This window comes from Heptranchias perlo, chromosome 7 (assembly GCF_035084215.1).
Source record: "Heptranchias perlo isolate sHepPer1 chromosome 7, sHepPer1.hap1, whole genome shotgun sequence".
NCBI classification, from domain to species: Eukaryota; Metazoa; Chordata; class Chondrichthyes; order Hexanchiformes; family Hexanchidae; genus Heptranchias; species Heptranchias perlo.
The window spans coordinates 75943880-75968196 of record NC_090331.1 but is presented as its reverse complement, the minus strand read 5'-3'; the positions used below and the strand labels follow the sequence as shown (position 1 = coordinate 75968196).

General features: G+C 43.6%; 1 protein-coding gene across 1 annotated transcript; it reads left to right on the top strand.

The window, feature by feature from the left end:
• Positions 1–675: 675 nt before the first annotated feature.
• On the top strand, positions 676–22604 carry LOC137323363 (salivary glue protein Sgs-3-like). The gene is made up of 5 exons (XM_067986850.1): positions 676–793; positions 921–1045; positions 13592–13711; positions 19145–19711; positions 22473–22604. Exons 1-5 carry the CDS (start codon positions 742–744, stop codon positions 22479–22481), a joined length of 873 nt encoding a protein of 290 aa, XP_067842951.1. The 5' UTR covers positions 676–741; the 3' UTR covers positions 22482–22604.
• Positions 22605–24317: the final 1713 nt, after the last annotated feature.

Sequence of the window (24317 nt, the reverse complement as noted above, 5' to 3'; positions counted from 1 at the left end):
GGTGTTCAACATCATGAAGGGTTCTGGTAGAGTAAATAAGGAGAAACTGTTTCAAGTGGCAGAAGGGTCGGTAACCAGAGGACACAGATCTTAGGTAATTGGCAAAAGAACTCGAGGCGAAATGGGGAACAAAATATTTATGCAGCGTGTTGTTGTGATCTGGAATGCACTTGCTGGTAAGGTGGTGGAAGCAGATTTAATAATAGCTTTCAAAAGGGAATTGGATAAATATTTGAAAGGGAAAAATTTGCAGGGCTATGGGGAAAGAGCAGGGGAATGTTACTAATTGGATTGCTCTTTCAAAGAGCTGGCACAGGCACGATGGGCCAAATGGCCTCCTTCTGTGCTGTATCATGCTATGATTCTATGATTCGATGTCTCAGAGTTTATTCATTTAAATATGAAAGTTCAGCATTCCTTCCTTCCATCACAGTTCATCATAAATAATTTGCAAGGTTACCAAAATAATTAGCAGCCTGGAATGTATTGATTATGAAACTGGAAATTGACACACATCATTCCTTACAAAACATATTGCAACACCCAATAATACTTTTAGAAGACCAACTGGTAAGATTTTGCAGGAAATGAAGGGAGTGATTGTGGTCTGATTACATCATTGTTCCATAATTTGCGCTGCTGTTTTGCATGATCTGAAGTATATAAACATTGAACAGAACCAGACAACAGACAGAGAGAAGAACGAACTAGAAGTGTCCTCCATTAATCCATACAGGCAAAATGAAACTCATGATCTTCATTTTTGCTGCAGTCCAGATCCTCTACTGTTCTGGCAAGTATTGAAGTGTGCTGTCAAATGATTAGAGTATGATTTGTTGTTCTGATGATCAGTTGATGTTAAACCAAATGGCAACTTCAAAAATGTATTGATCCTTAAACCCCATTGCTTTTTGATTCAGGTCAGTCATGTAGCGGTATTACCTTTTCAAGGATTAACATAGTTTTAAATGCTACGATTACAAAGGTGAATGAAGATTCCACAATTAGTAACCTCTTCCGTGTGACCAGGTGTGAAGTAAAACGAGTAAGTACCATCAAATCCAACTGATTGTTTTCTCTTGCCCAGATATAAATGTTATTACTATGAATTTCTTCTGTTGCATTGCATTGTATTTTACTTTGAGAATCAAACCACTGTTGAGATAGAAAATAATAATTTGTCGTCTTTTAGAAGAATCCAATCCACACTGTTTGAAATGGTATAATTAGCTACGTATATCTTACTATAAATCTTGTGTTTGAATGCATTTTCTGTCAACTAACTACTTCCTGTTGTCACATTTCTTTTTTCATTATTTTATGTCAGCTTCTAAACTTGAAATTATAATTGGATCTCCATATCGAGCTTCCCATTCACCTTCAGGGAAGCTTGATATGGAGATCCAATTATAATGTTTAGAGAGGAAATTTCAAGTTTAAAAGTTGACATAACACTTCCAGTGGCAAAAGGAGAAGTGAGATAAGCACATGAGGGAGAAAGGAATAGAAGGGTATGTTGATACGGTGCGATGAAGTAAGGTGGAGGAGGCTCACCTGGAGCATAAGCACTGGCATAGATATGTTGGGCCAAATGGCCTATTTCTGTGCTCTAAAATCCTATGTAAAAATAACTGCTGCGAGGCTGGAGTTCCATTCCAGGAGGCTGTAGTGACCAGCTCTGGCCACCAGGTACCGCTGTGGAGTAATTCTTAATTTGCTGAAGTCCATCTCCACCATCTTGCTGTTCTGGCCGTCGAAGTGAGTCATTTAGTTTCTCAAATTTGTAACTTTTTATTTATATTTTTATATGTATGTTTCAAACTTCCTCTCAAATGTCCCCATCCATGCTTCTCATTCCTGTGATCAGTCACCCACCCGCCTCTTCCCTGTGGTGCTCAAACTTTGGGTTGAGCCTTACTGCTTCTTGTTTTCCAGTCCGATCTTCCACTTTCCCCTCAGAAATCCTCCATACTGTCAGGTAATTTTCTTCATGTCTCCCGCTGTATGGTGCTATCGCTGCTGCCTCCCTGCTGTGGTGAGAGTTTCCCACCTCACTTGCCCGACATTTGCTGCAACCTCCAATTTGACTCTACTGTTCGTGCTTCATTTCTGTCCAGCCTTGAAATGTGCTTTGCTCCTCAAATCGCTCTTTAATTGTTCCTCCATCATCCTGCCCTTGACTGATATATCTGCCCTTTTCATTTCCTGCTGCCTCTCTCACTATTGGCTGCATTTGCCTGCCTACTTAGATTTTAAAACTTTATTTTTATTTCGACAATGAAAAGTAACATGTCATAAAAATTATTTCTCAAAATGATACTTATTTGAATTATCTCTGCTGCTGCCCATTGACTGGCTGCTTGTCTTTGTTAATTTACTTATATTAAATTACATAAGATTAAAATAATTTTAACTGGCTAATTTTTAGGTCCAGCTTAGCTACTACCCTGCTGATTGGAATTTGTTGAGTTGCTGTGTTGGCTCCATCTCAAATATCACTTCATATAAGAACATAAGAACATAAGAAATAGGAGCAGGAGTAGGCCAATCGGCCCCTCGAGCCTGCTCCGCCATTTAATAAGATCATGGCTGATCTGATCCTAACCTCAAATCTAAATTCATGTCCAATTTCCTGCCCGCTCCCCGTAACCCCTAATTCCCTTTACTTCTAGGAAACTGTCTATTTCTGTTTTAAATTTATTTAATGATGTAGCTTCCACAGCTTCCTGGGGCAGCAAATTCCACAGACCTACTACCCTCTGAGTGAAGAAGTTTCTCCTCATCTCAGTTTTGAAAGAGCAGCCCCTTATTCTAAGATTATGCCCCCTAGTTCTAGTTTCACCCATCCTTGGGAACATCCTTACCGCATTCACCTGATCAAGCCCCTTCACAATCTTATATGTTTCAATAAGATCGCCTCTCATTCTTCGGAACTCCAATGAGTTGAGTCCCAATCTACTCAACCTCTCCTCATATGTCCACCCCCTCATCCCCGGGATTAACCGAGTGAACCTTCTTTGTACTGCCTCGAGAGCAAGTATGTCTTTTCTTAAGTATGGAGACCAAAACTGTATGCAGTATTCCAGGTGCGGTCTCACCAATACCTTATATAACTGCAGCAATACCTCCCTGTTTTTATATTCTATCCCCCTAGCAATAAAAGCCAACATTCCGTTGGCCTTCTTGATCACCTGCTGCACCTGCAAACTAACTTTCTGATTTTCTTGCACTAGGACCCCCAGATCCCTTTGTACTGCAGTACTTTCCAGTTTCTCGCAATTAAGATAATAACTTGCTCTCCGATTTTTCCTGCCAAAGTGCATAACCTCACATTTTCCAATATTGTATTGCATCTGCCAAATCTCCGCCCACTCACCCAGCCTGTCTATATCCCCTTGTAGGTTTTTTATGTCCTCCTCACTCTCTACTTTCCCTCCCATCTTTGTATCATCTGCAAACTTTGATATGTTACACTCGGTCCCCTCCTCCAAATCGTTAATATAGATTGTAAAGAGTTGGGGACCCAGCACCAACCCCTGCGGAACACCACTGGCTACAGGTTGCCAGTCTGAGAATGTACCATTTATCCCAACTCTATGCTTCCTGTTAGATAACCAATCCTCCACCCATGCCAGAATATTACCCCCAATCCAGTGATTCTTTATCTTGAGCAATAATCTTTTATGTGGCACCTTGTCGAATGCCTTCTGGAAGTCCAAATACACTACGTCCACTGGTTCCCCTTTATCCACCCTGTACGTTATATCCTCAAAGAACTCAAGCAAATTTGTCAGACATGACTTCCCCTTTGTAAAGCCATGCTGACTTTGTCCCATTAAATTATGTTTATCCAAATGTTCTGCTACTGTCTCCTTAATAATAGACTCCAAAATTTTACCCACCACAGATGTTAAGCTAACTGGTCTATAATTTCCAGCCTTCTGCCTACTACCCTTTTTAAATAAGGGTGTTACATTGGCAGTTTTCCAATCTGCCGGGACCTTTGCCGAGTCCAGAGAATTTGGGAAAATTATTACCAAAGCATCCACAATCCCTACTGCCACTTCCTTCAAGACCCTAGGATGTAAGCCATCAGGTCCAGGGGATTTATCCGCCTTGAGTCCCATTAATTTACTGAGTACCAATTCCTTAGTGATTTTAATCGTATTTAGCTCCTCCCCACCTAGAGCCCCCTGTTTGTCCAGTGTTGGGATATTCTTAGTGTCCTCTACCGTAAAGACTGAAACAAAATATTTGTTCAGCATTTTTGCCATCTCCATGTTTCCCACCATTAATTTCCCGGTCTCATCCTCCAAAGGACTTACGTTTGCCTTAGCCACCCTTTTTCTTTTTATATAACTGTAGAAACTCTTGCTATCTGTTTTTATATTTTTTGCTAATTTATTTTCATAATCTATCTTCCCTTTCTTAATCAATCCTTTTGTTACTTTTTGCTGTGTTTTGAAGACTTCCCAATCTTCTATCCTCCCACTAAGTTTGGCTACCTTTTCTGTCCTTGTTTTTAGTCGGATACTATCCTTAATTTCTTTACTTAGCCACGGATGGCTGTCATTTCTTTTACACCCTTTTTTCCTCAGTGGAATATATATTTTTTGAAAGTTGTAAAATAATTCCTTAAATGAACACCACTGCTCATGTACCGTCTTACCCTTTAATCTATTTTCCCAGTCCACTTTAATCAATTCCGCTCTCATACCATCATAGTCTCCTTTATTCAAGCTCAGTACGCTTGTTTGAGAACCAACCTTCTCACCCTCTAATTGGATATGGAATGTAACCATGTTATGGTCACTCATTCCAAGGGGATCCTTAACTAGGACATTATTAATTCATCCTGGCTCATTACACAGGACCAGGTCCAAGGTTGCTTGCCCCCTTGTAGGATCAGTTACATACTGCTCAAGAAATCCATCCCTAATACACTCAATAAACTCTTCCTCAAGGCTGCCCTGCCCAATTTGATTTGTCCAGTTAATATGATAGTTAAAATCCTCCATAATTATAGCTGTTCCCTTATTACATGCCCCGACTATTTCATGATTAATACTTATTCCAGCAGAGTTGCAACTATTAGGAGGCCTATATACTATGCCCACTAGTGTTTTTTGCCTCTTATTATTCCTTATCTCTACCCAAACTGTTTCATTATCCTGATCCTTTGTCCCAATATCTTTTCTCTGTATTACAGTGATTCCTTCCTTTATTAACATAGCCACCCCACCTTCCCTTCCTTCCTGCCTGTCCTTCCTGATTGTTAAATACCCTGGCATATTTAATTCCCAGTCGTTGTCACCCTGCAGCCATGTTTCTGTAATGGCCACAAGATCATACCCATACGTCGTTATTTGTGCCGTTAACTCGTCCATTTTGTTACGAATGCTACGTGCATTCAGATAAAGAACTTTCAAATATGTTTTGTGACACTTAGTTCCTGCTTTTTCCTTTTTTAACACTTTACCTTTTACTCCATACCTTCTGTCCCTTCCTGATACGCTTTCCTCTGTCTCCCTGCTCAGGTTCCCAACCCCCTGCCACAGCTTTGATGCTGGGTTAATCGCCTTACGCCTTCTAGTTTTCATTTTATCTGTCGTGCCTAAAGTACCTAAAGTGCCTAAAGTACACTTTCTTTCCGCTGCTCTATGCTTTTCCCTTTCACTTGTTCTTGAACAACTGTTTGTACTATTGTATTGTAGATTTCCCCTGGGTCTTCCCCTCTCTTGCTGCTCTCAACTTTATTCCCTTCTGACTCCCCGCTCATGTTCCCATCCCCCTGCCACTCTAGTTTAAACCTTCCCTAACAGCACTAGCAAACACCCCCGTGAGGACATTTGTCCCGGTCCTGTCGGGTGTAACCCGTCATGCTTGTACAGGTCCCACCTTCCCCAGAACCGGTCCCAATGTCCCAGGAATCTAAATCCCTCCCTCCTACACCATCCCTGCAGCCACGCATTCATCCTGTCTATTCTCCTGTTCCTATATTCACTAGCACGTGGCACCGGTAGTAATCCTGAGATCACTACCTTTGAAGTCCTGCTTTTTAATTTATCTCCTAACTCCTTAAATTCACCTTGCAGGACCTCATCCCTTTTTTTACCTATGTCATTGGTACCAATATGGACCACGACTACTGGCTGTTCACCCTCCCCCTCCAGAATGCCCTGCAGCCGCTCCATGACATCCTTGACCCTAGCACCAGGGAGGCAACATACCATCCTGGAGTCACGTTTGCGGCCGCAGAAACGCCTATCTGTTCCCCTTACAATGGAATCCCCTATCACTATAGCCCTGCCACTCTTCTTCCTCCCCTCTCCCGACAGTCTACAGCTTTCCTCCTCACTATCAACCACACGGACAATTTTTGTATCATCTGCAGACTTCTTGATCAAGCTTCCCAACATTCAAGTCCAAATCATTTATATATACCACAAAAACAACGGACCCAGTACTGAGCCTTGCAGTTCCCCACTGGAAACACCATTCCATTCGCAAAAGCACCCATCAACCGTTACTCTTTGCTTCCTGCCACTGAGCCAATTTTGGATCCAACGAGCCATTTTCCCTTGGATCCCATGGGCTTTTACTTTTTTGACCAGTCTGCCATGAGGGGCGTTGTCAAAAGCCTTACTAAAATCCATGTACACTACATCAAATTGATTTCCTTGTTACCTCCTCAAGAAATTCAATCAAGTTAGTCAGACACGACCTTCCCTTAACCAATCCATGCTGACTGTCCTTGATTAACCCGTGCCTTCATAAATGATGATTTATGCTGTCCCTTAGAATCGATTCCAATAATTTGGCCACCATCGAGGTTGGACTGACTGACCTATAATTACTCGGTCGGTCTCGTTCTCCCTTTTTAAACAACGGTACAATGTTAGCAGTCCTCCGATCCTCCGGCACCACACCTGTAGCCAGAGAACATTGGAAAATGATGGTCAGAGTCTCTGCTATTTCCTCCCTTGTTTCTCTTAACTGGCTGGGGTACATTACATCCGGGCCTGGTGATTTATCTACTTTTAAAGATGCTAAACCCCTTTATGCTTCCTCTCTCACTATGTTCTTGTTCGAATAAATTTTGGTCATGCTTTTATTTTAAAATTTACAATGTTAAAATGGTATATCAACATTTTAGAATGCAATTTTGGTATGGTGTCTGTTGCCTGTCACAGGGTAGTTGCAGGCTTTGTCCACTAGATGCATTGATGCTTTTCTTGACTTCATCTGGCATCTTATTTTTCTTATATTTCAAATCTAAAAATTTCGGGAGTGTGCTGTGGGTAAATTTTAACTTTTTGATTTTTTATGGCCTGTCCCATTTACCTTCAAACACTCCCCATTTTCCCCCATGAAACGCTGATAGGATTAGACGAAGTAAGGAGGGAGGAGGTTAGTGTCGAACATAAACACCGGCATGGACCTGTTGGGCCGAATGGCCTGGTTCTGTGCTGTACATTCTATGTAATTCCATGTAATGATGGTCTGCCATCCAGCCGAGACTTGTTTCTTTCTGATTGCCAGCCCCGCATCTACTGCTTTCTCCAAACAGGAATTGCCTCCCTGCTGGGAATTTTTTCCAGACCCACTCCCTTCCTCTTTCTCCCAGGGCCTGCCCCCTGTTTCTCCCTGCATCGTCCACCTTTCCCAAATAATTTGTCTGGCCACGTCCTAGCTGCCAATTATTAAAAATAATTTTAAAGTATTTGTAGCCTGGCTCTGCTTCTGAAGCTTGGTCCATTCCCAGTCTTCAGGCCGTACTCCAGTCCCAGTCATAGCTGCCAACCTGCTCCCAGCTGCTGCACAATTAATTTAAGCTTTTATTTAATTAATACATTGCGGAAGAGTCATGTTTTACTTCTTCATTTTATTTAATTAATAAAATTAATGGGATTCCTGTTGGATTAAATGGCCCTGGTTTTATTCAATCAATAAATTTGTGCACAAATGATCAATTACACGATGAACACCATTACCATCAAATGAACACTGCTTTTATTTTATTCATATGATTTTAGGGGAAGAGCAACTTGACAGGATATCCACTAGCATATTAACAAAACTTTTAAGTCATGCTTTTGATATCAATATTGAGCATTGAAACTGCCTAGGTTAACATTTAGAATGGAGATCAGTATGTAAACGTTCCAATGTAACCTGCAGCTGCCTGTCATGATTTAGTTGCAGGCTCAGGCCACTAGATTAGCAGTGCTGCTTGTGTTGTCACAGTTGATAATGTCTGCGCGTTTCATCAGGGCAGGGGGAGGGGCCAATTACAAAACTTTCATTCCTTCGGTACGCCCTGGTTGAATTGCCTATTTCCCAAAAGCAATCAATATCTTGAAGAGCAATTACCACTGGGAAATGACATTTCGGGCCCTACTTTTCGGATTGGCAGGTTGTAACTAGTGGGGTGCTGCAAGGATCAGTGCTTGGGCCTCAGCTGTTTACAATATATATCAATGACTTCGATAAGGGGACCAAGTGTAATGTATCCAAGTTTGCAGACGATAGAGAGCTAGGTGGGAAAGTAAGCTGTGAGGAGGACGCAAAGACACTGCAAAGGGATATAGACAGGTTAAGCGAGTGGGTGAGAAGGTGGCAGATGGAGTAAAATGAGAGGAAATTTGAAATTATCCACTTTGGTAGGAAGAATATAAAAGCAGAATATTTTATAAAAGGCGAGGGACTAAGAAATGTTGGTATTCAGAGGGATTTGGGTGTCCTTCTACATGAATCACAGAAACTTAACATGTAGGTACAACAAGTGATTAGGAAGGCAATGGTATGTTAACCTTTATTGCAAGAGGGTTGGAGTATAAGAGTAAGGAGTTCTTGCAGCAATTATACAGGGCTCTGGTGAGACATGGAATACTGTGTACAGCTTTGGTCTCCTTACCCAAGGAAGGATATATTTGCCATAGATGGGGTGCAAGAAACTTCACTAGATTGATTCCTGGAATGAGAGAGTTGTCCGATGAAGAGAGATTGAGTAGAATGGGCCTATATTCTCTGGAGTTTAGAAGAATGAGAGGTGATCTAATTGAAAATTCTAAGAGGGCTTGACATGGTAGATACTGGGAGTCTGTTTCCCCTGGCTGGAGAGTCTAGAACTCGGGATCATTGTCTCAGGATGAGGTGTCGGCCATTTAGCACCGAAATGAGGACATCTTTCTTCACTCAGAGGGTTGTGAATTTGAGGAATTCTCTACCCCAGACGGCTGTGGATGCTCATTCGATGAGTATATTGAAGGCTGAGATTGATAGATTTTTGGACACTAAGGGAATCAAGTGATATGGGGATAGGGTGGGAAAGTGGAGTTGAGGTACAAGATCAGCCATGATCCTACTGAATGGCGGAGCAGGCTCGAGGGACCATATGGTCGACTCATGCACCTATTTCTTATGTTCTTACTTACAACAGTTGCACAGCAAGTAGGTCTGCAGCATGGAGGCGTACTTTACTTTGGTTGTACGCTCTGAAAAACTGTTGGGATTTCCAGCGGAAGAGAAAAGCGTAGAGCAACAGAAAGAAAATGTACTTTAGACACTACAGATAAAGTGAAAACTAGAAGGTATCAGGCGATTAACCCAGCATCAAAGCTGTCGGTCAGGCTAGGGTGTCGGGCCCAACTAAGAGTTCTCTATACAAATGCACGGAGTATAAGGAATAAATTAAATGAACTACAGGTTCAAATTCAAATTGGAGGGTATGACATGAAAGCTATCACTGAGACATGGCTGCAGGATGGTCAGGATTGGGAACTAAATATACCGGGATATAAGGTCTACAGGAGAGACAGGGAAAATGGAAGAGGGGGAGGAGTAGCCTTAATGATTGGAGATGAAATCACTTCAATGATAAAGGAGGATATAATGAGAGGTAAGCAGCCAAAAGAGACCTTATGGGTTGAATTGAGAAATAGGAAAGGATCTAAGGCTATAGTGGGAATTGTGTATAGGACCCCTGGCAGCAGCTCTGAAGTGCTAGATTGTATCAATGCAGAGATTAGATAAGCATGTAAGAAAGGCATAGTGGTCTTAATGGGAAACTTTAACCTTCACATAGATTGGGAAAAGCAGACTAGCAACTGTCAGAAAGGTAGTGAATTTCTTGAGTGTGTTCGGGATAGTTTTCTGCAGCAGTATGCCCTGGAGGCAACAAGGGGGCAAGCCATACTAGATTTAGTAATGAGTAATGAACCAGATTTAGTTAACGGCTTAACTGTACGTGAACATCTATCCAATAGCGATCATAACATGATCGAGTTCAATGTAGTGTTTGAAAGGGAAAAAAGTGAGTCAGCTGCTAAGATTCCAGACTTGGGTAAGGCCGACTTCAATGGGATGAGACAGAGACTGTCCACAGTAAACTGGGCAAATCTGTTAATGGGTAAAACGACTGATGATCAGTGGGAAATGTTTAAAGAAACATTTAACGGGACACAAAATTGGTTTATACCCCTAAGGGGCAAGAACTCTAACTGCCAAAAAAAAATCCATGGACAACTAAAGAGGTAAGGGACAGTATAAGACACAAGGATGGGGCACACTAAAAGGTAAAAAATGGCACAGATCCTGGCGAATGGGAAAGATACAAAGATCAACAAAGGGTCACAAAACAGATAGTAAGAGCTAACAAAGAGAGTATGAAAAGAAACTTGCAAGGGATATCAAAAACAATACGAAGAACGTTTATAGTTATATTAGGAAAAAGAGGGTGGTTAGAAGCAGTGTTGGCACCTTAAAAACTGAAAGTTTACTAGAATGATACCCGGACTTCAAGGGTTAAGTTACGAGGAGAGATTACACAAATTGGGGTTGTATTCTCTGGAGTTTCGAAGGTTAAGGGGTGATCTGATCGAAGTTTATAAGATATTAAGGGGAACGGATAGGGTGGATAGAGAGAAACTATTTCTGCTGGTTGGGGATTCTAGGAGTAGGGGGCACAGTCTAAAAATTAGAGCCAGACCTTTCAGGAGTGAGATTAGAAAACATTTCTACACACAAAGGGTGGTAGAAGTTTGGAACTCTCTTCTGCAAATGGCAATTGATACGAGCTCAATAGCTCATTTTAAATGTGAGATAGATAGCCTTTTGGCAATCAAAGGTATTAAGGGATATGGGCCAAAGGCGGGTATATGGAGTTAGATCATAGATCAGCCATGATCTTACCAAATGGCAGAGCAGGCACGAGGGGCTGAACGGCCTACTCCTGTTCCTATGTTCCGATATTCATCTTGCCAGTCTCACATCTTTCTGTGTGTTGATGTAGGGGGGTTGGCAGACAGAAGTGGCAAATACGTCGTCATCAGTGGTTCCTGCTACTTTATCAATTTATTAATTCAATTGTGCTGTCTCAGCTGTGCTGTGATATTGATCAACGAGTTGGCAGCTGTGAGTCATCGTTCTTGTGGTTCGTGCGAGTTTCTGTGGGTTCAGTTCTCCTGTTGTAACAGAATGGTTTGAAAAAACAGTAACACATTCTGTTCTGATTTAAGGGGCCCGATGTTAGCAGGGCTGCGGGTTCTTGGCGGGGGGGCTATCGGACGCGTGGGTAACGCGCCCGCTGAAATTAGTCAGCTTCCCGCGCGATTGTAGCATCCAATCCACTAATTGGATGCACTTACCTGCTCCTCCGGGTTCCCCACTGCTGATCTGTGCGTCGGGCGGGCTGCGCATGCGCAGTAAGATCTGTCAGCTGGAGGAGCTCTATTTAAAGGGGCAGTCCTCCACTGACAGATGCTGCAACAAATAGCAAAAATTACAGCATGGAGCAGCCCAGGGGGAAGGCTGCTCACAGGTTTAATGATGCCTCACTCCAGGTGTCAATACATGGGGTGAGGAGGAGGGGGAGGACAGAAATCTTCCTCCCGGCGTGCGGGAGGAAGCGGCCTGCCTCTGCTACCAGGAAGGCCTGGCTCGAGGTGGCAGAGGAGGTCACCAGCACCACCAACATATCGCCCACCTGCATGTAATGCAGGAGGCGCTCCAATGACCTCAGTAGGTCAGCCAAAGTGAGTACACTTACTCTTTCCCCTACACTCCGTCTGCCACATCACTGCCCCGACCCCACATCTCCTTCAGCACTGCCAACATTACTCTGTCACATCACCCCTCATACCCACTCAAACCTCATCCTCATCTTACCTGCACCTACTCACCTCGCCAGTACTCATCCCACCACTACCACTCAACCCAATCCTCATACAATCTCATGGCTCTCTCTCATACTCACCCTCTCGTGCATCTCTTTCACGGCCAGCCTCACTCAACCTGCCACTACCTGTGCTGCAGCCACAGGGCATGCATCACATATGTGCAGTAGGCAGCGTAAGGCAAACGTGTCGTGAGCATGAAGGGGATGCACAAGGGTGTCTGAGGGTTTGTCATGGGTGTTACTTATATTGAATTTCAGAACAACTCACATTACATATTATATTGGCATCACCACTACCATGTCTTCGCGAATCTTGTCTGGTTTGTGCAATAATGCCCTTTCCTGAGGATCACTATGAAGACCCACAACTGATGCCACCCATTGTGTCACTGCAGAGTGGGTGCAGGTATATTTGCAAGTCTCTTTTGCGCAGACGACTGAGAGACATCGGTGATGTCCCCGGTTGCACCCTGGAAGGATGCGGAGGAGAAGTTGTTGAGGGCAGTGGTGACTTTGACAGCGACAGGTAAGAAGATGGTGCTCGGGCCAGCCAGGAGCAGCTCGGCATAAAAGTGGCTGCAGATGTCCACGACTACATGTCGAGTGACTCTGAGCCTCCATGTGCACTGCTGCTCAGAGAGGTCCAGGAAGCTGAGCCTCGGTCTGTGGACCCTGTGGCGAGGGTAGTGCCCTCTGCGACGCATCTCTCTCTGCGGTAGCCCTCCCTCCTGCTGTGCAGGTGGAAGTGTCACAGCACTGTGTTGTGGAGCTCCACGTGTCAGAGGTGGACGGCGTGGCCGGCAAGGCTGGTGAGGCTGGTGATACTGTTCACCCTCCGAGGAGGTCATGACTGCAGCTACATTGGCCCCCATCCGGAAGATGTACATCTGAGATAGAAGCCCATGAAATTGAGGGAAAATACGGACTTGGTTAGGAAGTTGGCTGAGCGAAAGGCGTCAGATTTCAGTTCTCTTTATTGTGATATTGTTTGATCATTTTATGATGATAGGATCTTCTGCCGTTGACTGTTTTACAGTGTATTGTCCACACTGTCCAGCCTTGAATCGTTGTGTGCAGTGCCAGAGGAGATCAATCGGTGTTACCATAAATGTAAACATGTTAATAAATCATTCCCATGAATCTCTCTGCTCACTGCATAATTTAGACAAATCAAACAACCATCACAATAACTTGGTACAAATTTCTACTAACTGACTATAATACAACAACTTGCACATATATTGTCTTTAACACAGTAAAACGTCCCAAGGTGCATCACAGGAGCATAATAATGTACAGCAAAATAATAATATTTCTGTCTGACAACATATTATTTTTGATATGTATTATCTCAAATGTCCTTCATTAAGTTTCTGTTGCGTGACACAAGTGTAATGTTATTCCTTTGGTCAGGTTAGTGTTGGAGAAGGCATTACCCAGTTGGATTTAGATATTGATGTCCAGGAAACTACGTGTCTCAAAAGTTCCGGACTCGATCCGACACAATGTGCACTGAAACCTTTGCCAAATGCTGTGAGTATTACAAAGTTTGCCATTTGCTTCTCCGCTGTAATTAATCCTTAGATTGGAGGCTTTAGTGTGATGGTAAAATGGCACAATGAGCGACCATGAAATCATGGAATATTTGAAGTTTAGTCCTCTATTGGCTGATATTTCTCACTGGCCCCCACACAGCAGAAACCAATAAATCACCCACCTGCGTCTCAGCATTTTCGGGGTAATTTTGCAAGGCTGTGCTGTCAGCCTGGAGCCTCAGTGAACACAAGAGACAGGGCAATTATACTATAATCTATAACCCTGATTTTAACACAAGTCGACCACACCATCCTCCTCAATGCCTCTTCTCTGTCGTGTAGCTGAATGGGACTGGCCTCGATTAGTTCCTCTCTTACCTATCCAATAGTAGCCAGAGCATCTCCAGCAATGGTTTCTGTTCCCACTTCCGCACAGTTACCTCTGGAATCTCCCAAGGACCTATCCTTGGTCACCTCCTCTTCCTCATCTACATGCTGCCGTCGACGACATCGTCCGATGACATGCGTCAAGTTCCACATGTACGCTGACAATACTAAGCTCTACCTCTCCACCACCTCTCTCGAACCTTCCACTGCCTCTGTGTTGTCAGACTGCTTGTCCAACATCCAGTCCTGGATGAGCCGCAATTTCCTTCAGTTAAACATTGTGACAACTGAAGCAATTTGTCTTCGCCCCCCTCCCCCATATAACCTTGGGCCCGATTCCATTCCCCTTCCCAGCCAATGATTCAGGCTGTACCAGACTGTTTGCAATGACGGGGTCCAATTTGAACCTGAGCTGAACTTCAGCTCATTTATAAACTCTGCTGCCGATATCCTATTGCGCACTAAGTTCCACTCACCCATCAGCTTGCTGACATGCATTGGCTCCCAATCCCCCAACGCCTCCAATTTAAAATTCATGGTCTCACCCCTCCCTATCTCTGTAACCTTTTCCAGTCCTTCGACCTTCTGAGAACTCTATGTTCCTCCAACTCATGCCTCTTATACATCACCCACTCCCTTAGAATTAGTAAGTTTCTCTTTCACTGTGGTAGATGTTGGCTGACACCTATATGTATATAAACGTGTTCTACAGATAGTCAGATATACACACTGGAGGTGGAACTCTATGTTGTGCACTCGATGTCTCCCGGCCTTAGTCTTTCTTTCCAATGACATTGGTTGGTTCTTTCTTTCTCCCTCTCTAATAATGGTCTTTCTGCCTCCCTCTGCAGTGACCATTCCAGAACTCTGCCAACTGAATCTTCATCATGTAATAAATCCCACTTATCTATCACTCCTGTTCTTGTTGACCTTCACTGGCTCCCTGACCCCCAGTGCAATGATTTGCAATGACTTGGAGGAAGCACTGAGGGTAGCAAGGGCACAGAATGTACTCTGGGTGGGGGACTTCAATGTCCATCACCAAGAGTGGCTCGGTAGCACCACTACTGATCAAGGTGGCCGAGTTCTGAAGGACATAGCTGCCAGATTGGGCCTGCGGCAGGTGGTGAGCGAACCAACAGGAGGGAAAAACCCACTTGACCTCGTCCTCACCAACTACCATTACCAACAAGCCAGGGGATCAGCCCCGGTTCAATGAGGAGTGTAGAAGAGCATGCCAGGAGCAGCACCAGGCGTACCTAAAAATGAGGTGCCAACCTGTTGAAGCTGCAACTCAGGACTACATGCATGCTAAACAGCGGAAGCAACATTCTATAGACAGAGCTAAGCGATTCCACAACCAACGGATCAGATAAAAGCTACGCAGTCCTGCCACATCCAGTTGTGAATAGGGGGAAGAATTAAACAACTAACGGGAGGAGGAGGTTCTGTAAACATCCCCATCCTCAATGAAGGCAGAGTCCAGCACGTGAGTGCAAACGACAAGGCTGAAGCGTTTGCAACCATCTTCAGCCAGAAGTGCCGAGTGGATGATTCATCTCAGCCTCCTCCCGATATCCCCACCATCACAGAAGCCAGTCTTCAGCCAATTCGATTCACTCCATGTGATATCAAGAAACAGCTGAGTGCACTGGATACAGCAAAGGCTATGGGCCCCGACAACATCCCGGCTGTAGTGCTGAAGACTTGTGCTCCAGAACTAGCCGCGCCTCGAGCCAAACTGTTCCAGTGCAGCTACAACACTGGCATCTACCCGACAATGTGGAAAATTGACCATGTATGTCCTATCCACAAAAAGCAGGACAAATCCAATCCTGCCAGTTACTGCCCCATCAGTCTACTCTCAATCATCAGCAAAGTGATGGAAGGTGTCGTCGAAAGTGCTATCAAGCGGCACTTACTCACCAACAACCTGCTCACCGATGCTCAGTTTGGGTTCCGCCAGGGCCACTGGTTTCCAGACTTCATTACAGCCTTGGTCCAAACATGGACAAAAGAGCTGAATTCCAGAGGTGGGGTGAGAGTGACTGCCCTTGACATCAAGGCATCATTTGACCGAGTGTGGAACCAAGGAGCCCAAGTAAAATTGAAGTCAATGGGAATCAGGGGGAAAACTCTCCAGTGGCTGGAGTCATACCGAGCACAAAGGAAGATGGTAGTGTTTGTTGGAGACCAACCATCTCAGCCCCAGGACATTGCTGCAGGAGTTCCTCAGGGCAGTTTCCTAGGCCCAACCATCTTCAGCTGCTTCATCAATGACCTTCCCTCCACCAATGGTGATGTTCACTGATGATTGCACAGTGTTCAGTTTCATTCGCAACCCCTCAAATAATGAAGCAGTCCGTGCCAGCATGCAGCAAGACCTGGACAACATCCAGGCTTGGGCTGATAAGTGTCAAGTAACATTCGTGCCAGACAAGTGCCAGGCAATGACCATCTCCAACAAGAGATACTCTAACGACCTCCCCTTGACATTCAACGGCATTATCATTGCTGAATCCCCCACCATCAACATCCTGGGTATCACCATTGACCAGAAATATAACTGGACCAGAAATATAAATACTGTGGCTACAAGAACAGGTCAGAGGCTGGGTATTCTGTGGTGATTGACTCACCTCCTGAATCCCCAAAGCCTTTCCACCATCTACAAGGCACAAGTCAGGAGTGTGATGGAATAATCTCCACTTGCCTAGATGGGTGCAGCTCCAACAACACTCAAGAAGCTCAACACCATCCAGGATAAAGCAGCCCGCTTGATTGGCACCCCATCCACCACCTTAAACATTCACTCCCTTCACCACCGGCGCACAGTGGCTGCAGTGTGTACCATCCACAGGATGCACTGCAGCAACTCACCAAGGCTTCTTCGACAGCACCTCCCAAACCTGCGACCTCTACCACCTAGAAGGACAAGGGCAGCAGGCACATGGGAACAACACCACCTGCACGTTCCCCTCCAAGTCACACACAATCCCGACTTGGAAATATATCGCCATTCCTTCATCGTTGCTGGGTCAAAATCCTGGAACTCCCTACCTAACAGCACTGTGGGAGAACTTTCACCACACGGACTGCAGCGGTTCAAGAAGGCAGCTCATCACCACCTTCTCAAGGGCAATTAGGGATGGGCAATAAATGCCGGCCTCGCCAGCGACGCCCACATCCCATGAACGAAAAAAAAAAAAAATTCTAAATCCTCCTCCTTGTTACAAATTCCTTTATCGTCTCACTCCACATTACCTCAGTCAGCATGAACTTACATTCTTGAAATTTCCTGCCAAATCCCTCTGCCTTGCTACCCTCTCATCTTCAAAAGCCTCCTTAAAAAGCTACTACTTCAACCACGCCTTTGGTTACCTCACCAAACTCGTGCTCCCCTTTTCTTGCAAATTACCTGGCGTCTGTCTCCTTCTCTCAACAAAAACAACAACAACTTGCATTGAAATAGCGCCATTAATGTAGTAAAACATCCCAAGGCACTCCAAGGCAAACAAAATTTGACACTGAGCCACATAAGAAGATATTAGGACAGGTGAAAAGTTTCCAGTGCACAGTGACTTATAGTTACTTGCATACTTACAGCTTTAAAGTTTTAAAACGTGCCAAGGTGCTGCAACAGGCTGTGTCAGAGACTATCAGAACAGGAGCAGGGAGAAGATTTAGGTAACCAAAGGTGTGGTTGGGGAGTGGCCTAGACTGCACAGACTCCGATCAGTTCCTACCTAAAATGGATTCAGGCTCCTATTTACTTCATAGGACCCTGATTTCCATATTAAGGGGGGCCTAAGACCTGAAATAGACAGGGGCTTTGGGGACAGGCCCGTTTCAAAATGGAGCCAGCCGCATCGGCGGTGTTAACCTGGTGGTAAGGCTACTGACCCCATTTTGAGGTCGTTAATGGCAGACGAAGGCACACAAAATCGACCACAAGGATTTGAAATGAATGGTCTGAGGGTTGAGGAAGCAGGACAGGAATGACAGATGAACAACAATTAGTACAGGACAGGACGTGAGCAACGGAAATTTGAATAAGATGGAGTTTGCATAGGATTGCGCTTGAGGTGCCAGTAGCAGAGGCATTGAAGAAATGAAGCCTGGAGGAGATAAAGGCATGGGTGGAGATGAGATTGGAAAAGAGGTGAGCAATATTACAGGAGTGGAACGAATGTGGAGTTTGAAGTTCAGCTCAGAGTAAAACAGGAAATTGAGGCTTTGCACCATCAGAATCAGCCTGAGCAAGAAACTAAGAAAGGGATTTAAGGAGAACAGTTTGTGGCAAGAACCAAACAGGTTGGTTGCTGACTTCACATCTTAACCTTCAACCTCATGCAACGTGTTTCGAACAAATGCTTGACAAGAGGGCTGTACTCCAGAAAGGGGGTTGTTTATTGCTTTGCTTGTTTGGTTGCCATCCTTTATCTCGTCTGTAGTCTTATTCTTTGCTCTGATGAAGGGAATTGTTGATGCTATAAATAGCTTAAAGAATACACAGGAAGGTTTGGATATTTAACTCGAATTCCCTATAGTAGTCATAGATCTCGTATCACTTTTGAAGCTTCAGCAATGCTGCACATCAGAATGCAACAGCATTCCTGACGCCTGGTGTTGTTTAGGTATTAAGGATGGGAAAGATGTCAGATGACATAGTCCCATCTGTAATCTACAATTTGTCTTTGGGTAGGCCTGCCGTCCCTTCCCACAGAGTATCCCAGATGTGGCAGTGGAGCTCAGGGATCTGAAAAAGAATAACACAGAGTCGATCCCCCTCACTGAGCAGCTTGTAAAGTCTCCCTCACTGCAGAACTATCACAATATCACATTAATGTGCAATGTAACATTTACCTTGACGATAAAACAATGACCTGTGTTAATAAAACTCCTGGATGTTAACAGTATCCTGGCACTCATACCTGTGACCATTAGTTGAATATTCCATTGTTGATGCCCACTCACTATTTCAAAATTCACTCTGTTTAGGAACACTGGTAATGAATTACCAAACAACTCTCTATATCTGTAGGTAACTGCTACTTGCATGAGCCGGGTGAGGATTGAAGGTGATGCGATCCTGAGTGTTCAACAACAATGCATGAACACAAATTTGCCAACAACCACAGTGCCTGCAACCAGTGAAAGAACAACAGCAACTACAGCAACAATAACAACCCCATCAACAACAACAACAACTCCAACAACAACGATGACCCCAGCATCATCAACAACAACCCCAGCAACAACAACCACCACCACAGCACCAACAACAACGACGACGACAACAACTCTAAGAACAACTACGACAACAACAACCCCAGCAACAACAACAACAACCACCACAGCAACAACGACGACGACAACGCAAAGAACAACGGCGACGACAACAACGACAACAACTCCAAGAACAACGACGACAACAACAACAACCCCAAGAACAACAACGACAACGATGACGACAACAACAACAACAACAACAACAACTAGAGCATCAACAGCAAAATCGACAACAATGCCAACATCAACTCAATCAACTCAACCATCATTATCATCAGAAAGTAGTGAATCATCATCGGAAAGCATTGAATCATTAGAGGTAAATCACAGATTTTTTTGGTTGAATTTAGTGCTCATTGAAATAATGACCTGCAATTTCCTGAAACAACAGAGTAAGTACGGCGTAATGCTGATTTTCAGCGCAAAAGATCGTGCAAGTCACTTACGCCCTTTCCTTAGGCTATGCCCAAATTTCCTTGATCTTTTGCGATGATTCTGTGATACCTCTGCTGAAACCCTCCACTGCTCATTAATATAGTTCTGCCTCCATAAAAAATGAAGCTCATGCAAATTTCCTGAATTTACACCAGTTCTGAACAGGCTGTAAATTCAAACCTATAATTTGAAGCACAACAGGGCCCAAACTTATATTTTGGTGCTTTATGGTAACTTTACAAGTGATTTTTACAAAATTCTCTTCAGTGGGACCTGCAATGAATTTGCTTTATCTGGGAATCCATTTTTATGGCATCACAGTGATTTGCATTAAGAATTGAAAAACTTCCATGATTGCATTTTCTTAAACGTGCTGTGCCGAACGTGCACAAAAGATAGTTTGATGGCTTCAAACTTTAATTTTCATACATAAAGAGGGACTTAAAAAGGAATATGGTGTAAGTTCAGCACTTTCGTGGGGTCCTGATTGATTATACTGATTTCCCTTTATTTGATGCTGGTTTTTACATTCTGCTGTATGCTAATGTGATTCCCAGAGAGAATTCTTACGTAACTCTCCGACAGGAAGATTGGCGTAAATTTTGGCTTAACTTGCCGGTTACATCGTTTCAGGAAATTCTGGCCCATATCAATAGGAAATCACACCCTGAGGAAACATTGGATGGAAATATCTAAGTTCCCTTGTCACTGCTACGGCCTAACATGCAGTAGGTGGCTTGCCAGAAAATTATTGGTGAACTGCCTGTGATATTCCTCCCACTAATGTCAATTGACAGATTATCTTCTTAAACCAAATGACTGTGATTGGTTAACCCCCAATGCACACTAATTCTTTTAGCCAATGTAGCGGCCAACTTGCTCGTGACAAGGTCCCACAAATAGAAAATGAGATAAATGAGCAATGAATCTGCTTTGGTGGTGCTGGTTGAGGGAGCAGATGTTGGCCAAGAGAGCTCCCTGCTCTTCTTCGGATAATGCTTCGGGATCTTGTATGTCCATCTACATGAGCAGACACGGTCTCAGTTTTACATCTCATCTAAAGAATGGCATTACCAACAATACAGCACTCCCTCAGCACCGCACTGAAATGTTAGGCTAGATTATATGCTCATCTCTTGCAATGGGGATTGATCCCATGATCATTTGGCTCAGAGGAAGGAACTCTATTACTGAACCAGGCTGACACACTTCCAACTGATGCAGATTTAAACCTGTCTATGGAGAGACACTGAAATGAAGCCTAAAAATGGATGGTTGACAGGTCTGACTGCAAGTTAATATCGAGGTGAATTGTTCAGACATTTAATATTAACGTTCTGTTCGAGAAAACTCTCTGTATAAAATAACCTTTGTTTTCCCTTGACTGAAGCTATAAATGATACATTTTAATTTAGAAACATGGCAAAAAAAGAAGAAATAAGCATTGCAAAAAATACATCGTTGGTGGGAACCTCGTTGGTGGAGACGTGGTAGATGGGGACATAATAGGTGGGGACGTGGTAGGTGGGGACATAATAGGTGGGGACATGGTAGATGGGGACGTGGTAGGTGGGGACATAATAGGTGGGGACATGGTAGATGGGGACGTGGTAGGTGGGAACGTGGTCGGTGGGGACATAATAGGTGGGGACGTGGTAGGTGGGGACATAATAGGTGGGGACGTGGTAGATGGGGTCGTGGTAGATGGGGACGTGGTAGGTGGGGACGTGGTAGGTGGGGACCTGGTAGATGGGGACGTGGTAGGTGGGGATGTGGTAGGTGGGGACGTGGTAGGTGGGGATGTGGTAGGTGGAGACGTTATCGGTTGGGACGTGATATGTGGGGACGTGGTAGGAAAGAAGAACATCCCACCGAAGATCAGAAGGAAGAAGGAACGACTGGAGAGAGTAAAATACAGATTTAGTAAGTACCACTAGAGATTATTTGTCACTTTTTGAAGAGTAAGTTGTGCTTATTTTTGTCCCTTTTCTGTGATCGCAGAATTCCATAAAATTACAAATTGTAAATAGGCCATTCGGCCCAAGTGGTCTGTGTTGGTATTTATCCTACATGTGAGCAGTACTCCTAATCCCATATGCCCACCCAGTTCCTATATCCCTTTATCCCCCTTGCCTTCAGCCACCTATCTAACCTACGAACCTATCCTTAAATGTTGATATGGTCTATTGTGATGGTTTTGTTTTAAGTAATATTATGGATTTGTTCCTCGCATTTACCATTATTAGAGGACTTGATAAATCTTTGTGTGTGAGGATGAAACCAATAGTCCCAATTTCCTTCAAACTCCCTTTCACTCACGTAGCTGTGTGTGAACAGAGTTATAAATGTTCCATGTATCTGTACTTCGTTATTGGTCACAGCAAGTGGACACTTCCAGAATTAAACGATAAACCCAATGGTGGCACCATAAATATCCCGTGGGAAACGCACGTCCTTTCCGATATCAGCCCCGTTCTACACATGCTCCAAGTCAAACAGTCACTTTCATTCCACTGAGGAGAGATTTTCGGCTCATTCACTAACTGAATAATGTTCACCACAAACCTCTTAGAAAAGTGGTTACTAATATTCAGCGGAAAATATTGGAACGTGTTACTGAATTAGTTTTGTTGATTAAATTACAGATGTTATAAGAAAACTGAAGATCGGACGGAAATATCGGGACAAAGGAAGGTGGTAAACATGAAGAAAATACCACATGGCTTAAACTGTCTAATTTTAAAGCATTATGTTTCACAATTAAATATAAGAAAGTAGTTTATTGTTTAATCATTAGCATTTCATACTATAGCTTATTATACTGGTGTTTGTGATATTATCACTGCTCAGCAATACACCAACTAACTAAATCATGTGATACATTCCATACCAGACCTCAAAGTGAACCGGGATAATAAACAGAACATTGCTGTCTAATTACTGTATCACTGGGGCTCTTTCAGTTCTGGGAAACAATATGAGAAATAACTCACACCCAGGACATTAACCAACTGGGAGATTTCACATCCACAACGGAGCTCCCACAATACACATCAGATTAATAAAATAAAATGGAATGCCTTCCTTCATGTGCTGTCAGTTAAATCAGTGGTGAGTTATCACAAAGTTCAGCTCTCAATCTGCTCCATGTTCATGAGGAGTTTCATTGGTTCAGTGAGGGCCGAGGATGAGGATAATTTCTGCAACGTGAAACTGATTAGAACCTTTCTCACCAATGCCCACAGACATTGTACCTCCCACTGAGAGCTCACACAGCAGCTCAAGAACCTAGAGTTCCAATCTGTCAAGTAAATGACTGGGCCACCAGAGGGAAGTGTAAAAGTCAGGGGGTCAGAAGTTATTACTAAGTTAAGTCTGGAGCCACAGATGTAGCTGAAGTGCTCAGTACCAGTTCTGGTGTAACTGGTAATTGTACTGTCAGCCATGCATCGAGTTTCACTCAATGATTCATACTGAATGTAATCGTTGATGGAAGAAATAAGTGAATCTCGACGAAGCTGAAATTCATATTACTTCCTTTGGCAGAATTTTTTCAACAGACCTGCAAAAGTGGGTGTTTGTTCTTTTTGTGTTCTCCCTGGATAGAAATTTTGGCCATTCTTCCCCTTACTCCTTCCCTGTCCTTGGGTTGCCCAGTATAACTACTCATTATCCAGCTACCACCCCCTTAGGAGTGGATTTCTACCAGACAATCCCATTCTGTGTATGCAAGAAAGTAGTTTCTCACACCATCTCATGTATGAATGCGTACTGGAAGCATCTGAAATGAAATGATAAATTCCCTATTGTCCCAGATTGTTATGCAAAACAGTTTGAAGAGCAGATTCATTATTACACAAATACCCTCATTTCTATATGGCTCAGCCTTTCCCTGTGTCAAAAATTCCTTTGGGAATTCCTATGGCATTCGGAAGAAATGGATGAAGGCAAGTTATAGCAAAGAAGGCTCATGCTCCAATCGGTGACATTTACTGAATCTGAGCCCTTCACCTACAGTCCTGGCCTATTGTTTATAATACAGTGGCACAATCAACACATGCCCTCCATTAACATCTGCTGTACCTCAACTACCATGCATACCCATTAATCTGTCTGCTACTATTTTAATACAACTCATGAAATGAACAGTTGAGCTTACACTCGAACAAATTTCTACCATTTAATTTCTGCACAAGTGAATTAAATATGTTGCATCAATGTTTCACACCGTGTTATTTCTCCTTGACAGTCAATGGTGTGAGTCTTTTTGAAACAAATCAGCTGGTCTTTCTGAGAGTTCCCGAGGTGGTGCGAGTAAGTGCGGTGAAAGGTTGCTGATCCTCATGGAGACTTTGGGCGATGGATGTAGCATTGCAGCTCCCTTGGTACTGGGTTATAAGATGACCCTGTAACCACAGGTAAAGTTTCTGACTGGCTGCTCCTGCTGGCTTACTGGCACTTCCTTAATCCTTTGAGGTGACTAGCTAACT